The sequence below is a fragment of the Periplaneta americana genome, chromosome 2 (assembly GCF_040183065.1).
Source record: "Periplaneta americana isolate PAMFEO1 chromosome 2, P.americana_PAMFEO1_priV1, whole genome shotgun sequence".
Lineage (NCBI taxonomy): Eukaryota > Metazoa > Arthropoda > Insecta > Blattodea > Blattidae > Periplaneta > Periplaneta americana.
This window is the reverse complement of record NC_091118.1, coordinates 5,444,027-5,460,848: the sequence shown is the minus strand read 5'-3', so window position 1 is coordinate 5,460,848 and position 16,822 is coordinate 5,444,027. Positions and strand designations below refer to the sequence as shown.

The following is a 16,822-nucleotide window of genomic DNA, read 5'->3' as shown; positions in this document are numbered from 1 at the left end:
AACAAGGAAGGTTCACCAAGTGATAATGGATTTTCACAACGATTTTTCTCCCATACGTTCCATTTGAAATAAGAAGCTCCCTATATATTTATACATCCAGAAAGGGCCTACTTTTCGAGATATGATTTTTCAAATTCTTCAATCCATAGCTATAATAGTTAATGCAAACAGTGCTATGTGCTAGACATATTAGACAAAAAATCTCATCTAGCTGCATACCATAATTCAAAATCTCCTTAAATAATGTAAGTTATGAAAATGACATGTCAAATATAGAATATTCATGAAATTGACTACAGAATAGTCTATGAAGAAATTATAAGGAAATGTAAGCATACCTGAAATTACTCACTGTACTGACCACAGTAGTGGAAATCATTGTAAAAATTGCTGAAAGCACAGTGGAACTTTGCACCACGAACATTTCAGAAAAGTATGTTTCTCACAGTCACTTTAGAGCATTTTTGCACATCAGCGTCAAAACAGAATTCTATAGGAATGATGAATTTGTCAGATTTGTTGCCAAATTACCCGGCTTTATGCCAGTCATCCATTTATTTAAACATATTCATATATCTAGGAGATGCAAACTGATTATGTGTTAAGGACTGCTATTTTATCGCATTATCTGTCTGATGCAATTCGTGCCAAGTAACAAAACACTATCAGAGATCTTCTGAATAAAATTTTTCCAAGTAGGCCTACTACAGCCATAAATTTTAGAAGAGACTGAACAATCAGAGCCGTATGCTTTGGAATTGTTAACATTTTCACCAATTTACCTTCTGAAGTTCTTCTTTCTACAGCCTGTCTACCTTGGTAACTGGCCCATGAGTCTATAAAATGAATGCTATGATCACTGACAGATGTAAAGTATACTTCGTGAAATCACTTGAAGAGGTGAGTTTTCATAAGTTGATTTTGAGTGGAGGGCAATGCATAAACAATTGGGGCCTTAAACATTTTGTTCTTCACGATGAGAATGGAGATATGAGGCTTAAATGAGTCGAACGATTATTTAAAAAAATCGTATCTCGAAGCCTAGGACTTTTTTTTTCTCAAATGGAACGTATAGGAATAAAATCGTTGCGAAAATCAATATCATTTGGTAAGCCTTCCTTGTAAACTAGGTAAAGCAGTATATTTATAGCGAGATTTGTGTAATAAACAACTGATGTATATCAACACGAAAATTCACATAGTCCGCTATTGCTGTATGAGATGGAATATGTTACTGATTTGTAACGGCGGAAAATGTGGTATAAAGGATTGCTGACCAAAAAAAAGTTCAGGATCTGGTAGGAATAACTTCCCAAAGGGTATGTTACACAATGAACACAGAAGAAAATGAAAGATCAACTTAACACAAAATAGGCTGATAAAATATTTCAATAATGTTGAACTTTTTAGAGCAACATAAGTATTCAAACTCAACATATTTTGTATCATAATTTATTTCACAAAATATTTTTCTACATTACTTGAAACATTCATTCACATTTATCGTACTCACTACGATCTGCAATATAATTACACAGGGAGGAGCGACTTTATGCAATTTATTGCCCAAATATACGAAATAAAATCATTAAAATAACTATACCAAATTTCAGGCTCTAATATTCTGACGTGGAACAGTTATTTCCGGATTACATCCCAATAAAATTGCTATTTCAAAATTTACATTATTTGCATACATGATAGCAACACTTATTATGACTGCGAATTCTCAATTATTCCAATACGGAATTATTCTACACATTTCGGATTGCGTATTCAGCGAACAGAAACGTAACAATATTCATTCATAGACTCTCTGTGCTATAAGGAATGTTCAAGAGCAGGCTTAAACGTGCATTATTCAGATTAACCTACATAATCTATACCCAACAACTATATAATTAGGTAAACAGCTTTTCAATTAACGTTCTGTTTGCTCTTAATATTAGTTATTTGCATAGATCTAAATGATTTAACTCTATTTTGTCGTCTTACATAAGCATACTTACATTGCAACAATTGAACCTTAAGAAGCAACATCACTGGCTGCGTGCGCATTATTCTGAGGAGCGGATTCAGTCTCTAAATCTTTCATAGGCACGGCATCTGTTGTGGTTACCGGATTAGTTGTATTATTAGATCCTGGAGGCTTCACAACCAACGGATTTGGATGCTGTTTAATAATTTTATGAACGTGAAGAGAATGTGTATTAAGATTAGATTTGCTAGAGAACTGCGAATTACAAATTCCGCATGTGTACCGCCTTCCTCCTGTATGGATATACGAATGTGTCCTTAAATTACTGTTAGAACGAAAGCGTTTTTTACACACCTCACATTCATACGGCTTTTCCCCAGAATGAATGTACGAATGTGTAACAAGAGTGGAACTATTCGCGAATAATTTGTTACACACTGTGCACTGATATTTCTTCTCTCCCGTATGTATGCGTGCGTGACTTGTAAGAGCGCTACTGGAACTGAAACGCTTCTGACAAACGTCACACGAATACGGCTTTTCTCCTGTATGAATACGGATATGCAAATTAAGATTAGGGCGGTGAGAAAACTTTTTGTCACACATGGTGCAAGCATACGGTTTTTCTTCAGCGTGGATACGGGAATGAGTTTTCAACTTGCAAACATCTGAAAACCTTTTCTCGCAAACTGAACACTGGTATTCTTTTTTACCTGAATGCACACGTAAAGAATGTAAATTTAGTGAGGAAGTAGTAGAGAAGGCCTTGTCGCAAACTTTACATTTATAACTTTTGCCTCCCGTATGTATGTACGTGTGCATTTTAAGGTTGCTGCTAGATCGAAAACATTTCTTACAAACCTCGCATTGATACGGTTTCTCCCCTGTGTGTATTCGTAAATGAGTGTTCAGAATAGACGTTGTGGAAAAAACCTTATCGCAAACATTGCAATGATATCTCTTTTCTCCTGTGTGAACACGGATATGGGTTTTAAGTCCACTGTTATGAGTAAAGCGTTTACTACAGATATGGCATTCGTACGGCTTTTCACCAGTGTGGATTCGGAGATGTCCTATCAAGTACGCGTTATGAGGAAAACGTTTCTGACATACGTGACACTGATATGGCATGTCTCCGGTATGCATCAAACAATGAGTCTTCAGATTTCCTTTCTCCGAGAACCTCTTATTGCAATATTTACACTCGTAAGGTTTCCCCCCATTGTGTTCCACAGCATGTTTCTTTAGATCTCCGTATCTCGGAAAGCTTTCATTGCACACTTCACATCTGTATGGTTTTCCTTCCGTGTGAACCCGTAGATGTTTCATTAGATATTCGTGTTTCGGGAAATCTTTCTTACAGAACTCGCATGAAAACGACCTCTCGTCAGAATCGGTCATGTCCCCGTCTCCTTGGATACTGTTCGGTAAAGACGTGCTGCAACCCACAATGCAACTCTTGCAAAGCACTTTAGAATTGTTTTGCGTCAGTGTATTGAACCCTGAGTTCTTGAACGTCGTGCCGCACTGGCTGCATACACAATCACGCAGGCTACTGTGATCCTGCTGGATATAATGGCCGGTATATCGATACAGTTGGGATGCTGCAGACCCAGTGCTGCCACCTGCCAGGTTTTGCTTATTGAAATCTTCCAACCTAAAATACACAAGTGAATTTCAACTTTCTTTACAAATTTAAAACTTTACTATGAAGCTGCACTACTGATTTCCAGCGTGTGTCGCAGACGAATCTGTTGACTGTGACTTATAATTACTATTAATTGTTGCTGTATTGAAAATAAAATACTTTACAGTGAAACTCCGATAATATGTGCCCATTTATTACATTATGCCATATTACACACTCTTTTCTCCCAAACTCTTGACATTTCCTATACAAAATCATATGAAATTCACTGTTTAATACGCGCTTGCCATCCTGTTTAAGAGATCTTATTTCGTTGCCTGAAAATTCTTAAAACATCCTATTTCCAAGAGTATTGAGAATATCTGCCTGCAATTCTCAATTTACTGCTAGTGCCCGCAGCCCTGCTTGTCAAGGGCAAGCTGAAGTCTGTGTTTGGTGAATACAACAATACAGCTCTTATACCTGAAAGGCTCTGTACAGAGTCTGGTCGTCTAGTTGCAAGCTTTACTACCCAGTGTCGGTGAAGACAGTATGTGTTGGTGTAAATTCAAACGCTTCCTAAAAATTGTCACCATTATTGGAAATAGGCAAGTCTCGCACACCACGCTGTTTCAAGAATGTTAAGAATCTACCAAGTGATTACAAAAGCTATGGATGACAAGATAATTGTTGAAGAACTTGGAAAAAAACAAAAACGATAATGAAAAATAGCAAGATTTTGCTGTCTGTCGACAAGTGCCGCAACACGTCAAAAATGTTTTTTGAAATAATATGTGTATGTAGTTGTGAGATTATATTCATATGTATTAATTCTTTTTTTTTTTAGTTAATACTGTATACTAGAATGTATTTTCCTGTTTGTGATTATGTATTCAGTCTCTTTCTTTTTTATTATATATATTTTTTATTATTGTTATTTTAAAGTTAATACTGATTGTGTATATGTATTCAATTTCTTTTTTACTTAATTATGTTTATTATTATTTTTAAGTTAATATTTGTATACCGGTATGTATTTTTTTGTGTGTGACTTGATCCTGGTTGAGTGGGAAGAGAAGGCCTGATGGCCTTAACTCTGCCAGGGAAAATAAAACTATTACTATTATTATTATTATTATTATTATTATTATTACTATGTATCAAATGCCTATCCATTTCACTTGCATGATTCGGGTTCCGCATATTGCAGATAGATAGCAGGACTGTGACCCATTTTCAAGTTGCACACCACTTCAGCGGGCCACGTTGTGCATGATTTGTATCTGGAGAAAGTTATTTTAAAGTCGGTTACTTTACGACGCTTTATCAACAATTACAGTTATCTAGCATCTGAGTTAGATGAAGGTGATAATGCTGGCAAAATGAGTCCAGGGTCCAGTGCCGAAAGTTACCCAGCATTTGCTCTTAATGGGTTGAGAGAAAACCCCGGAAAAAATCTCAACCAGGTAACTTAACCCAAACCAAGATTTGAACCCAGGCCTGCTGTGGAGAGAGTTATGTCGTGTAGTAGGGTGAGTGTATGTGTAGATGTTCGTGTAAGTGTAGTGTAGGGAATGGGTGAGGATGATGATGAAAATAAGGGAGAAGGGGAAACCCAGTACCAGCATGTAGTCTATTGCAGTCGAATGGCACCAAGGGAGCTGCCAGGCTTAACATTGCTTTGTTCCATGTTGATTCCATTAACGAAACTGTTTATAAAATACAGGGACTAACAAAATGCATCAACAATAAAAATTGTTACCAAAGTAACCGTAACTATGGTGCTTGTGTACAAAACAAATGAAATATTGCATAAAAAATATGTTCTTTCATGTATTAAAGAAAAGCTTAGGGTACCATTTAAAAATGTTATCGATGAGGACTTAATTCGCACAATAATAGTCGCAAAAAATTTTCTTTCCACAAAAATATTTCTTTGTAAACATAAGGTTTGACGTGTCTGAGTCATTCAATTTTAATTGCAATTTTGTGTTACTTTTGAAACACCCTGTATGTAATGAATAAAACCAAAGCTTCAAAATCGTATGGATGGTTATCAAATTCGCTATTACACTTAAGAGTCATGGACTCGAACCCAAGGTATGGCAATTATGACGAAATTTTAAAAGCGTTAAAAATCCTGTGCACAGCTTCTTTCATGAGAGTAGACACTCGGACACACAACATGCAAAACCGTTTTATTCCTGAGCGAAAGCAATCCAAGCAAAATATGCGTATCATATTGCCACACACAAACAGATATACCTACAGAGGTCTGTGATGGTGCAATCAGAATAGCACAAATCTGCTCACCTGATCTCCAGCTTTTCCTGCTCATATTCACCGTCGTCCACAGGCAGATCATCTTTAGCCTCTTGCTTAACAGAAGGTGCCTCCACTGCGTCAAACTGAACAAATGAAACAACATTAACATGACAGACAGATGAAACTACTACAGCCACTATTTATGCAATGAAGATGATTAATTAGATGATGATATAGGTGAGAGCAATGATGATTCATATTAACAGCGGAAGTGACGATTTATGACTGATAATGACTGATCATTGTAGTGGTTGATTAAAAATGGTGATGAGCTGATAAATGCTAATAGTGATAAATATTGATAACAGCTGATTAATGGTGATAAATACTGATAACAGCTGATTAATGATAGTGATAAATATTGATAACAGCTGATTAATGGTGATAAATACTGATAACAGCTGATTAATGATAGTGATAAATATCGATAACAGCTGATTAATGGTGATAAATACTGATATCAGCTGATTAATGACAGTGATAAATATTGATAACAGCTGATTAATGGTGTTAAATACTGATAACAGCTGACTATGATAGTGATAAATACTGATAACAGCTGATTAATGGTCATAAATATTGACAATAGCTGATTAATGATAGTGATAAATATTGATAACAGCTGATTAATGGTGATAAATACTGATAACAGCTGATTAATGATAGTGATAAATATTGATAACAGCTGATTAATGGTGATAAATACTGATAACAGCTGATTAATGACAGTGATAAATATTGATAACAGCTGATTAATGGTGATAAATACTGATAACAGCTGATTAATAATGATAAATACTGATAACAGCTGATTAATAATGATAAATATTGATAACAGCTGATTAATGGTGATAAATACTGATAACAGCTGATTAATGACAGTGATAAATATTGATAACAGCTGATTAAAGATGACAATACTGATAACAGCTGATTAATGATAGTGATAAATATCGATAACAGCTGATTAATGATGATAAATACTGATAGCAGCTGATTAATGCCAGTGATAAATATTGATAACAGCTGATTAATGATAGTGATAAATATTAATGATGATAAATACTGATGACAGCTGATTAATGATAGTCATAAATATTGATAACAGCTGATTAATAGTGATAAATACTGATAACAGCTGATTAATGGTGATAAATACTGATAACAGCTGATTAATGATGATAAATACTGATAACAGCTGATTAGTGATAGTGATAAATACTGACAGCTGATTAATGATGATAAATACTGATAACAGCTGATTAATGATAGTGATAAATTTTGATAACAGCTGACTAATGGTGATAAATACTGATAACAGCTGATTAATGATAGCGATAAATATTGATAACAGCTGATTAATGGTGATAAATACTGATAACAGTTCATTAATGATGGTGATAAATATTGATAACAGCTGCTTAATGATGGTAAATACTGATAACAGCTGATTAATGATGATAAATAGTGATAATAGCTGATTAATGGTGATAAATACTGATAACAGCTGATTAATGGTGATAAATACTGATAACAGCTGACTAATGATGATAAATACTAATAACAGCTTGTTACTGATAGTGATAAATACTGATAATAGCTGATTAATGGTGATAAATACTGATAACAGCTGATTAATGATAAATACTGATAGCAGCTGATTAATGATAGTGATAAGTATTGATAACAGCTGATTAATGATGATAAATACTGATAACAGCTGACTAATGATGATAAATACTGATAACAGCTGATTAATGATGATAGATACTGATAACAGCTGATTAATGATAGTGATAAATACTGATAACAGGTGATTAATGGTGATAAATACTGATAACAGCTGATTAATGATGATAAATACTGATAACAGCTGATTAATGATAGTGATAAATATTGATAACAGCTGATTAATGGTGATAAATACTGATGACAGCTGATTAATGATGATAAATATTGATAATGATTGATACTAATAAATATTGATGGTGATTTATGATTGGTGACAATGATAATGATGATGACTGTTGATAAGAATGATTATGTTCAATAACTGTGAAGATAGATGGCAGCACTGGTACCAAATGCTAGTAGTTATTTTTTATTCAGTTATATACTGATGCTGTATCTAATGCGAGCTTCTCTAGTTTCAGTGCAATTTGGTCATAATAACGTGACGAGTTTGACAATTGACCATGACATTACCTAACATTTGCTTCAATTGGTAAAAACCTCGAAAAACATATTCAGGAAATAAGCATAAGCAGGATAACTGACTCACTCCCGTGTGTAGACTCGGAGCTCGCTATCCCAGAGGCTTGACGAAGGTGACAATTATTATTCACAATGAATGATGAATGGGGGTGGATTTCCAGTGCCTCCAGATATGGTGAACTCACCTTCACTTCGTTTCTAGCCACGTCCGCTATGTTGTACTCAGTTTTGACAATCGGGAACATGACAGCCTCGGTCATGCTTTCTTCATCATCATCTTCGTCATCGTCGTCCTCGTCTTCTCTGTCGCCATCTGCCATTCGCTCCTCCTTTATGTTGACGAACTGCGGCTGGTAGCGTGGGGACTGAGTCTCGGCGTCACCATCTGATTCAGGCTCATTCTTGACGCCTCCGTCCATCTCGAACTACAACATGAGATTATCAGAATCATTCCACGGTGCAAGGGTACATGTGAAGAAAATATAATAATAATAATAATAATAATAATAATAATAATAATAATGGCTTTATTTAACCTGGCAGAGTTAAGGCCGTAAGGCCTTCTCTTACACTCAACCAGGATTAAAACTTGCTTACATAGTTGAACATAAAACTGGATCGGAATTAAGTAATTACATACTGATACAATTTAGGTACATAATGAGATCAAAAGAGGTAGTTACACAAAATTTAGCTCATAAATTAAAAATAAACATAGTGAAATACATATTAATGTTATTAGAATCAAATACGAATCACATAAAAACAGAAGCCGATAATTCAATTAAAAAAAAATGTACACAGTAAAAATAAAAATAAACACATTAGTATACATATTAGTATTAGATTACAATTAAGTAGGACATAATTATCATCCTCAACATCATCAAATAAGTAGAATTTATAGAGCGTCATGTTGTTTATAATGGTGTGAGTTTTATGTTTTTTGCACTATTTTTACATGTAAAAAAACACACACGCACACACACAGTTGCGCTACAGTTCTTGTAGAACCTTGGTCGTCCTACATATGTCCTTTTAAATACTTCTGTCCTCTACTTATTTTCTCCATCTCTTTACTCCCATCCTGTCCAGATCACTCTCCACCCCATCAATCCATCTTGCATTTGGTCTTCCTCTAAAGCTTCTTCCTCCTCGTTTGCCATCCAGGTAAAAAATCTCATGTTTCAGAATTATACAGGGTGATTCACAACTTATTACACAAGAATGCGGTAGGTAGAGGGCTCTCAAACAAATAATTTGCATTGAGAATTATGTCTGCTTTCGCGTTGTTATGGTACTACAGTCGTTATAGTGGTCGGAGAGTTTAAACGTCTGTTTTTCTCTCATATTATGTCCAAAATGTATACCAAGTCCTGAAATATCTGTGAACAATCGTAGAGCCGATATCAAAACCCACATTCTCTATCTTTTCTATGAAAAAATCTCCTTCAAGTTTCCATGTCATCAGACGCACTTGCTCCTGTCAGGTAAATGAGTTTTGCGTCCACACCTGTGGAGTAACGGTCAGCGCGTCTAGCTGCGAAACCAGGTGGCCCGGGTTCGATTCCCGGTCGGGACAAGTTACCTGGTTGAGGTTTTTGCCGGGGTTTTCCCTCAACCCAATATGAGCAAATGCTGCGTAACTTTCGGTGTTGGACCTAGGATTCATTTCACCGGCATTATCACCTTCATCTCATTCAGACGCTAAATAACCGAAGATGTTGATAAAGCGTCGTAAAATAACCTACTAAAATAAAAAAAAAAAAGTTTTGCAAATGTTGTCTAGCATGTGAATGAGTACAGAATTGTCTGTTGTAATATTGTACATTAATTCAAATTGCAGTCATCAAGAAACTCAACATTTCAATAGGTGAAGGACGATAATCAAGGTCCTGTCCCATGGCCTGCACACTCACTGGGGAAGGCTTGCCTTTCACTAGTATAATTTTACTGTATTTCAACATTTTTTCCTCAGAATCTATATGTCCTTTGGAAATAAAAATTTCTATGCTTCAGGGACACTGGGACCGAGTTTTGAAAATTTTAAAGTTTTGATTAATTTCTTTCAAATTCGGCAGGTTTGTTGCGTCTGTACATTTAAATAACAGTACCAAATTTCATCAAGTTTCATTAATTAGGTCCTCAGATATTAATTTTCATTTATTTTAATGATAATAAATTATGCGTAAATTCAAAACATCCCCGATGGCTTCAGAATTGGTTTTGCTTTTAAGAATTTTCTATGAAGAGTTTACATTTCATGATAAAGAAAACTGTGCATGGACTTTTTTAATTTGAGAATTGGTTCATGAGATAAAAATTTTCTTACAAATCATAACTCTTGCTTGATATTTTTTTTTTTAAATAATTTTTAGAAGTTAAAAATTTCATATCATGAAAAGTTTTCAGTGAAGAGTTGATTCCATGCACAGCTTTGTGTATTGCAAAATGCTGAGTACTCTTGCAAAGTTTAATGTAAATCAGAGCGAATGAAAGGCACTAGGAACTTTATTATTGACCAAAAACGTGGTTTTGAGAAAACTTTATTTTTAGTAGGTGTGGTAGACTTAAAAGAGCTGCGCGTAACATTTTAAAATAGGTCATCATATTTTGTTTTTTTATGTGCTCCAGCTTCAACTACTGAAAGCAGTTAAATTCTTTCATAGGTTTTCACCATTTGTTTAGATATTCTATGCATAATATCGCACATTATTCAATATTCATATTAATTCTAGTTGAAATGCGAAATGCCGGACATTTAAATTTTTTAATGCCTGCCGGACAGGATAAAATGATTAAAAAAGAGGGCATGTCCTCCTTTTGCCAGACAGATGGTAACCATACATACATACATACATACGTACGTACATACATACATACAATATTAAATTCCTAAGTAATAATGATTACAGAAAAAAAAAGGTGACAGAAGACAAATGTGAATCATAACATGTGTTGAATACTAAATAAACAAGTTGAAGATGTGAATGGAATTTATTTTCGACTAATTAGTGAGAAAGTGACACAAAATTCCAATCATGTATGTTAGCAGACAAAAGTAATTATGGCTTATCTTCATTGGAAATTCTAAGTTTATTATGTGTTTGTATCTCGGTTAATTATATAAATTGCCCCTGAACAAAATGTCACAGTTTCAAATTTCACATACAGTATATGGATCTGTAGATTGAAAATTCTAAAATGTGGTACCAATCAGAAAGGAAGTAAAGTTAACTGTGAAGCATTTTTGAATGAACATAAATTATGGTATGTAAAAACTATACCGGGCTTTCATTTCAAAACTTCCCTGTCTAAATAACATTTATGTCAATTAAATTTAATTTAAAACAAAAAAAAGCACGTCAATTTAGATATTTTGGCGAAATTTAAAACCAGTCTTAATTACATTTTACGTTTCACCCCAATACTTCTCCTTTGAAATTTCATATGGCATTCCTAAATTATGATACTCAAAATTGAAAAAGTATTCAATTATTTATACATCTCATTCGATTCACATATTTTGCTTCCTATGGTCACCTCGCAACATGGATTATTGTTATTGTCACCTGGTTGCAAGATGTAAACATTTTATTTTGGGTAATTTTCTAAATTTAATTAATTACTTTAGCAATGAACTGGTTTCATTTTTAATATTTACAACATCGTGACATTTTAAGTTTTACAGTATGAACTTATTTTCAGGAGAGGAGGCGAACTAATCTGTAGCATGTGTCCCCTTTTTTGACTTAAAACATTATGGACATCGTAACAATAACCTCAACTTTTGTTGACATAGGTAATATTATTTTGCTTTACTATGAATTAGGTTACGTCAGAGGTTATGTTACACATTTCAGATGTAAGAAAATTTAATACTGGACGTTGCTACACAATGTTGATAGAAAATAGCCGAACTCATTACAATTTGTAATATGTTATGCACTATTATGTCATGTCACTTCTCAGCTTCCTTGATTAACATAAATTGACATTCTATGGAAGAATATAGCTTAATAGAATCTAATTTACGTCGTAACACACTGCTTTTTTAGAAATATATTTTGGATAGCATTAATATATTTTAATTTAAAATACAATTAACTGATCCTGCCTGTAAAATACGTTTTATAAATTAATACGGCGCACAGGCAGTTTGCGGGATACGTTGTACAAATCACTTCAATTTTTATATAAAATTATGTAACTCTGCTTACATGGTAACTGAATAACATCTTGTAATGAATTCAGCAATTATCTGTTCCCGGCGTAAATATATGCACTTATATTAAGAAAATAATACTCAAACAATTGGCTTTGAAGCTCAATAGTTACGTACGTCATCATAAACAGGGTTTGATTTTAAACATAATAATATTGTCATTTGTATCTCATAATGTCTAGTTCCAATATTTATTAATTACCTTCTCTACAGCACTAGCGTCGTTACAAAAAGTCGGTCCTGGGCTACGTCGCCTGACAAATGCCTATCACTAATAAATGCGAACACTTTCAGTTACAAGATCCTTTAAAAGTACCAAAGACCGCCAAATAAATTACTATTTCTTTAAATGACTTATAATATAGCCAAATAACAACTGCGAAAATGTATAAATGTACAGAGAAAAGAAAGAAATGATGCTAAGAACAAAGTACGAGAGGAATCCAATATGCCGGGTAGGCCTAAAATTCCTATCGTCTATAATAAAGAATCTAATTAATTATTTCTATCCACACAAGATGAATAATTAAAATGATAGCTATTCCTAAACACACAGATGCAACACTGATGGCTGGAACTGAATCATTACGGCAGGAGAAGTGGCAGAAGTTTTATTACATGTTCGTCATAGATAAGAAATGACGACAAAGAGAGCACGATGGGATAAGATGTGAAAGCAAAAGCAAGACCTTGCGTAAAGATTATTGGAGAGGGGGGAAAGAGATGAAAAATGTACGATGGCATCGACAAGTATTGAACTGATATGAAAGCAGAACAGCATTAATAAAAATTCTAATATATTTTAACGCTTTAAATGTAGAAGTAGGCCTACTTAGTATTGGTACTTAAATTTCTGTAATATGGATGATAATTATATAATTTAGCAAAAACCGTTTAAATAAAAATTTAATAAAATTTAAGACTTCAGGGGGGTTAGGTGAAAGCTTACCTACATTTCTGATTTAAATATTCCAACCTAATGCACTTACTACTTTAATTGTTGTTATATTTATTTATTTTATAAGTTTTACGTAACAGATTCTCTTCTTGCTATGCATAAGCTGACAATACCTATGTTATAATCAATTTGTTACAATCTCAAAATGGAAAAATGAATCATTATGCCTATTTAATATAAGAAATGTTTGCTTTAGCTAAAAATTACAGCCATACCAATTTCAACAGTCTGAGGTACAAAGTGGGAAGACAACTCACTTCATTCAGAGGACCGCGAAGTGTGAACCATAGTCAGACTAAATTTTATTACAACTTAAACAATAACTCATAAAATTCTGCCTGGATTTTCATGAAATGTTTTACATGTGATCCTAAAAGTACGTAATTAAGCACACCATTAAGTTTCTAGTGGCTACAGTTTATATTTTTAAAATATTTGCAATGAAAAATAGGCCTATAATGAAAGAAATCCACCGCATATGTAACCCCTTTCTCGAAAACTACAAAAGACTCAGAATCGAAACTGTGTAAATACACACAGTCCCCCATTACTCCTATCTCCACTAATTAGGTTAGGTTTATTTAGATTACGTAGCTGTAATACAGGAAATCAATATCTATGTGAAGAATACTAAAATATCTCCACATAAATTTAATCATATAGCTATCAACAAATACTTGCATTACTTTATTGAAAGCCTGTCCACTTATGTCTGCAGTTCTTATGAGAACAGGAGATATGTTTATAAAAATGTGATGTAAGAAACTGTAATTTAACCTATTTAAGAAACAATTCTAGGGGAAAAGGTTTAAGCATATTTGTTTTCAGAATTAAAAAATGAATCAAAATACAATAATAGATTCATTTTTTATTTACTGTTAGAGACAAACAGCACTTATATTTTAATCGTATTGTTAACAATTCATTTACAGACCAGTCTCAATGTTTAGTGATCATAGTTTCATGAGATCCCTTGTTCGATTTCCGGTTAAAACACACGTTTTTTTTTTTTTTTCTTAAGGGAGGACTCCACTGAAAATCATGAAAATTTTTCCAAATTTTTTTAGCTGTTTCACTTAATCAGAATTTATATTTTCATACCCCAAATGGATTCAGCTCCATTCTGATTACAAATACTCGTATGTTTACACTTTTTAAATTAAGGCTGGAAGGGGGCGTGGAATTTAAAGAGCTGTCAAAATTGTTTTTCATCGAAGAATTATTTTTTAAAATTTCTCATTACAAATCTAGTAACTTTTTGTTGGCTCCCTGAAGTTACTAGATGAATGTAGCGGAGGAGAATATTAATTTACATAAGTATTAATTTTATTTTCAAATCTATTTTTCTCTGTTCATTTTTGTTGATTCAACACCAACATTCTTATGCCAAATATTAATCAATCTAGATGAAATTTTTACTGCAAGTATTTATGAGGTAACTGCATGTTTCTATGCATTTATTTTGTGAGAAATGCTGCTAGTTTATTTTATTAATATTTTTCTTAATGCTGCTAGTTTATTTTATTAATATTAATAAAATAAACTAGCAGCATTTCTCATAAAATAAATGCATAGAAACATGCAGCTATCTCATAAATACTTGCAGTAAAAATTTCATCCAGATTGATTAATATTTGGCATAAGAAAGTTGGTGTTGAATCAACAAAAATGAACATAGAAAAATAGATTTGAAAATCAAATGAATATTTATGTAAATTAATATTCTCCTCCGCTACATTCATCTAGTAACTTCAGGGAGCCAACAAAAAGTTACTAGATTTGTAATGAGAAATTTTAAAAAGAATTCTTCGATGAAAAACAATTTTGACAGCTCTTCAAATACCACGCCCCCTTCCAGCCTTAATTTAAAAAGTGTAAACATACGAGTATTTGTAATCAGAATTGAGCTGAACCCATTTGGGGTATGAAAATATAAATTCTGAATAAGTGAAATAGCTAAAAAAAATTTGGAAAAATTGTCATGATTTTCAGTGGAGTCTTCCCTTTAAGGAAACTGTTCCTGTGTTCGTCAGTAGTCTGGAATGTACGTAGGTTAAATCTAGATTAAAAACCTCTCCTGGTGCTACATAATGTCATGTGGTCATTCTACCATATCATCAGGGTGATGTAACTCTGCCTTCCAGGTGCCCCAACCTCATAAGTGGGTTACACATAGGCCATTGCCAGAGAGGAGACCAGAAATGTCGAAAGACGACCTGATGGCAATGGAGGGGGGATTTCTTTACATAATAAACAATGTTTATAGCAATGCTGGCTTTTTGGATCTTTTGGTCACCCCTGGTATAGGGGTAGACTATTTGTTTTTAATAAATCTTACTACTGATACTATTATTAATTTGTGTATCTTATCAGTAATTCTGTTTCACTGATGCCATGATTAATAAAAATGTTACAAATTTTATAACAAATGAGGGTTTTGAGATAAAGAAAAAAGGTTATGTGAGTTTTCTGCTATTAATGCTTCCGATTAATAACAAAACTGAAATGAAATATTACAGTGTGGGAGAAAAATTATTATTTGTGAAATTGTACTATGGTTAGAATTCTATATGGATGTAAGAGCTATGTTTGCAGTTAATTTTCCTGAATACCAGATGCCTTTTTTTATCTCACGGCCCCCATTTATTATAGAAGTAGCCTAGTAACATTGTTATGAATCATGGCCCACATCAATGAAACAGAATTAATGATATAAAAATAATAAAAGTGGCAGCATTGCTATTTTCTTTAACAGTAAGTAAAAAACTACTTTTATATTGTCGTATCTGATTCATTTTTTAATTCTTAAAAAAAAATATAGCAGTACTTAAACATTTTTTTCCTAAATCGAACTAAGAGAGAGTATTTAAGAAAAAAATTGATTTCCACTTTAAATACCTATGCCCAGTACTTTGACTTCCAGTTTATACAACATTTACACAAAATGTTGAATTTTTATGGCCAAGAAACGAAAATAAACTTGGTGAATTGCAGTGAAATAGTTATAGTAGGAAATATGAAGAATAAACTCTCTTTGTTCATTTGTGTATGCATGAACACAGAAACATAAATATTATTGCTCCCTTCATAAAATAAATACAATACATATATAACATAACGAACAAATAAGAAATGAAAAAGAAACAATGGTACAGACAAGATATTTTATAGGTCCAAATAATTTCCTAACCTCAAAATTAGGCCTAATTGTAGATCCTTTTAAGTCATATCAAATTGATATTTTGTTTAATGGAATATGAAGGGAGAGGGAGTGTGTTATGAAGGTGACACATACTTTCTCATTATAAGTTTTATTTCTTTCCAGACAATTCAGGTCCTTTATCATGATATGAAATATATTAGAATTCCTAGTTTTATTTCGTTTAATTGTTATTCAATTTATCGATGTCCCTATCACCATGGCATGGCGCGTCCTCAGGTTGCGGAGAAAGGAGACAGCCTCCAGATATGAAGAGTAGCTGCAAATATATTGAA

At 33.2% G+C, this 16,822-nt stretch overlaps 1 protein-coding gene across 5 annotated transcripts in view; it reads right to left on the bottom strand.

Annotated features, from left to right (window-relative positions):
* The window catches only part of LOC138712002 (zinc finger protein 345-like), a 54,075-nt gene that overhangs the window by 11,365 nt on the left and 25,888 nt on the right, over positions 1–16,822 (bottom strand). For 2 of the 5 annotated variants that reach the window (XR_011335582.1, XM_069843397.1), the window contains exons 2-3: positions 8,330–8,569; positions 5,919–6,013 (exon numbers count right to left, since the gene is read on the bottom strand). Coding sequence is in view for 3 of the 5 variants with exons in the window: in XM_069843397.1 (XP_069699498.1) it covers positions 5,919–6,013; positions 8,330–8,569 (335 nt within the window). In the remaining 2 variants the exon portion in view is untranslated. Of the gene's footprint in view, positions 1–1,436; positions 3,636–5,918; positions 6,014–8,329; positions 8,570–12,571; positions 12,958–16,822 lie in introns of those variants that run through there. The other 3 variants (XM_069843371.1, XM_069843361.1, XM_069843388.1) reach the window with 3 other exon arrangements.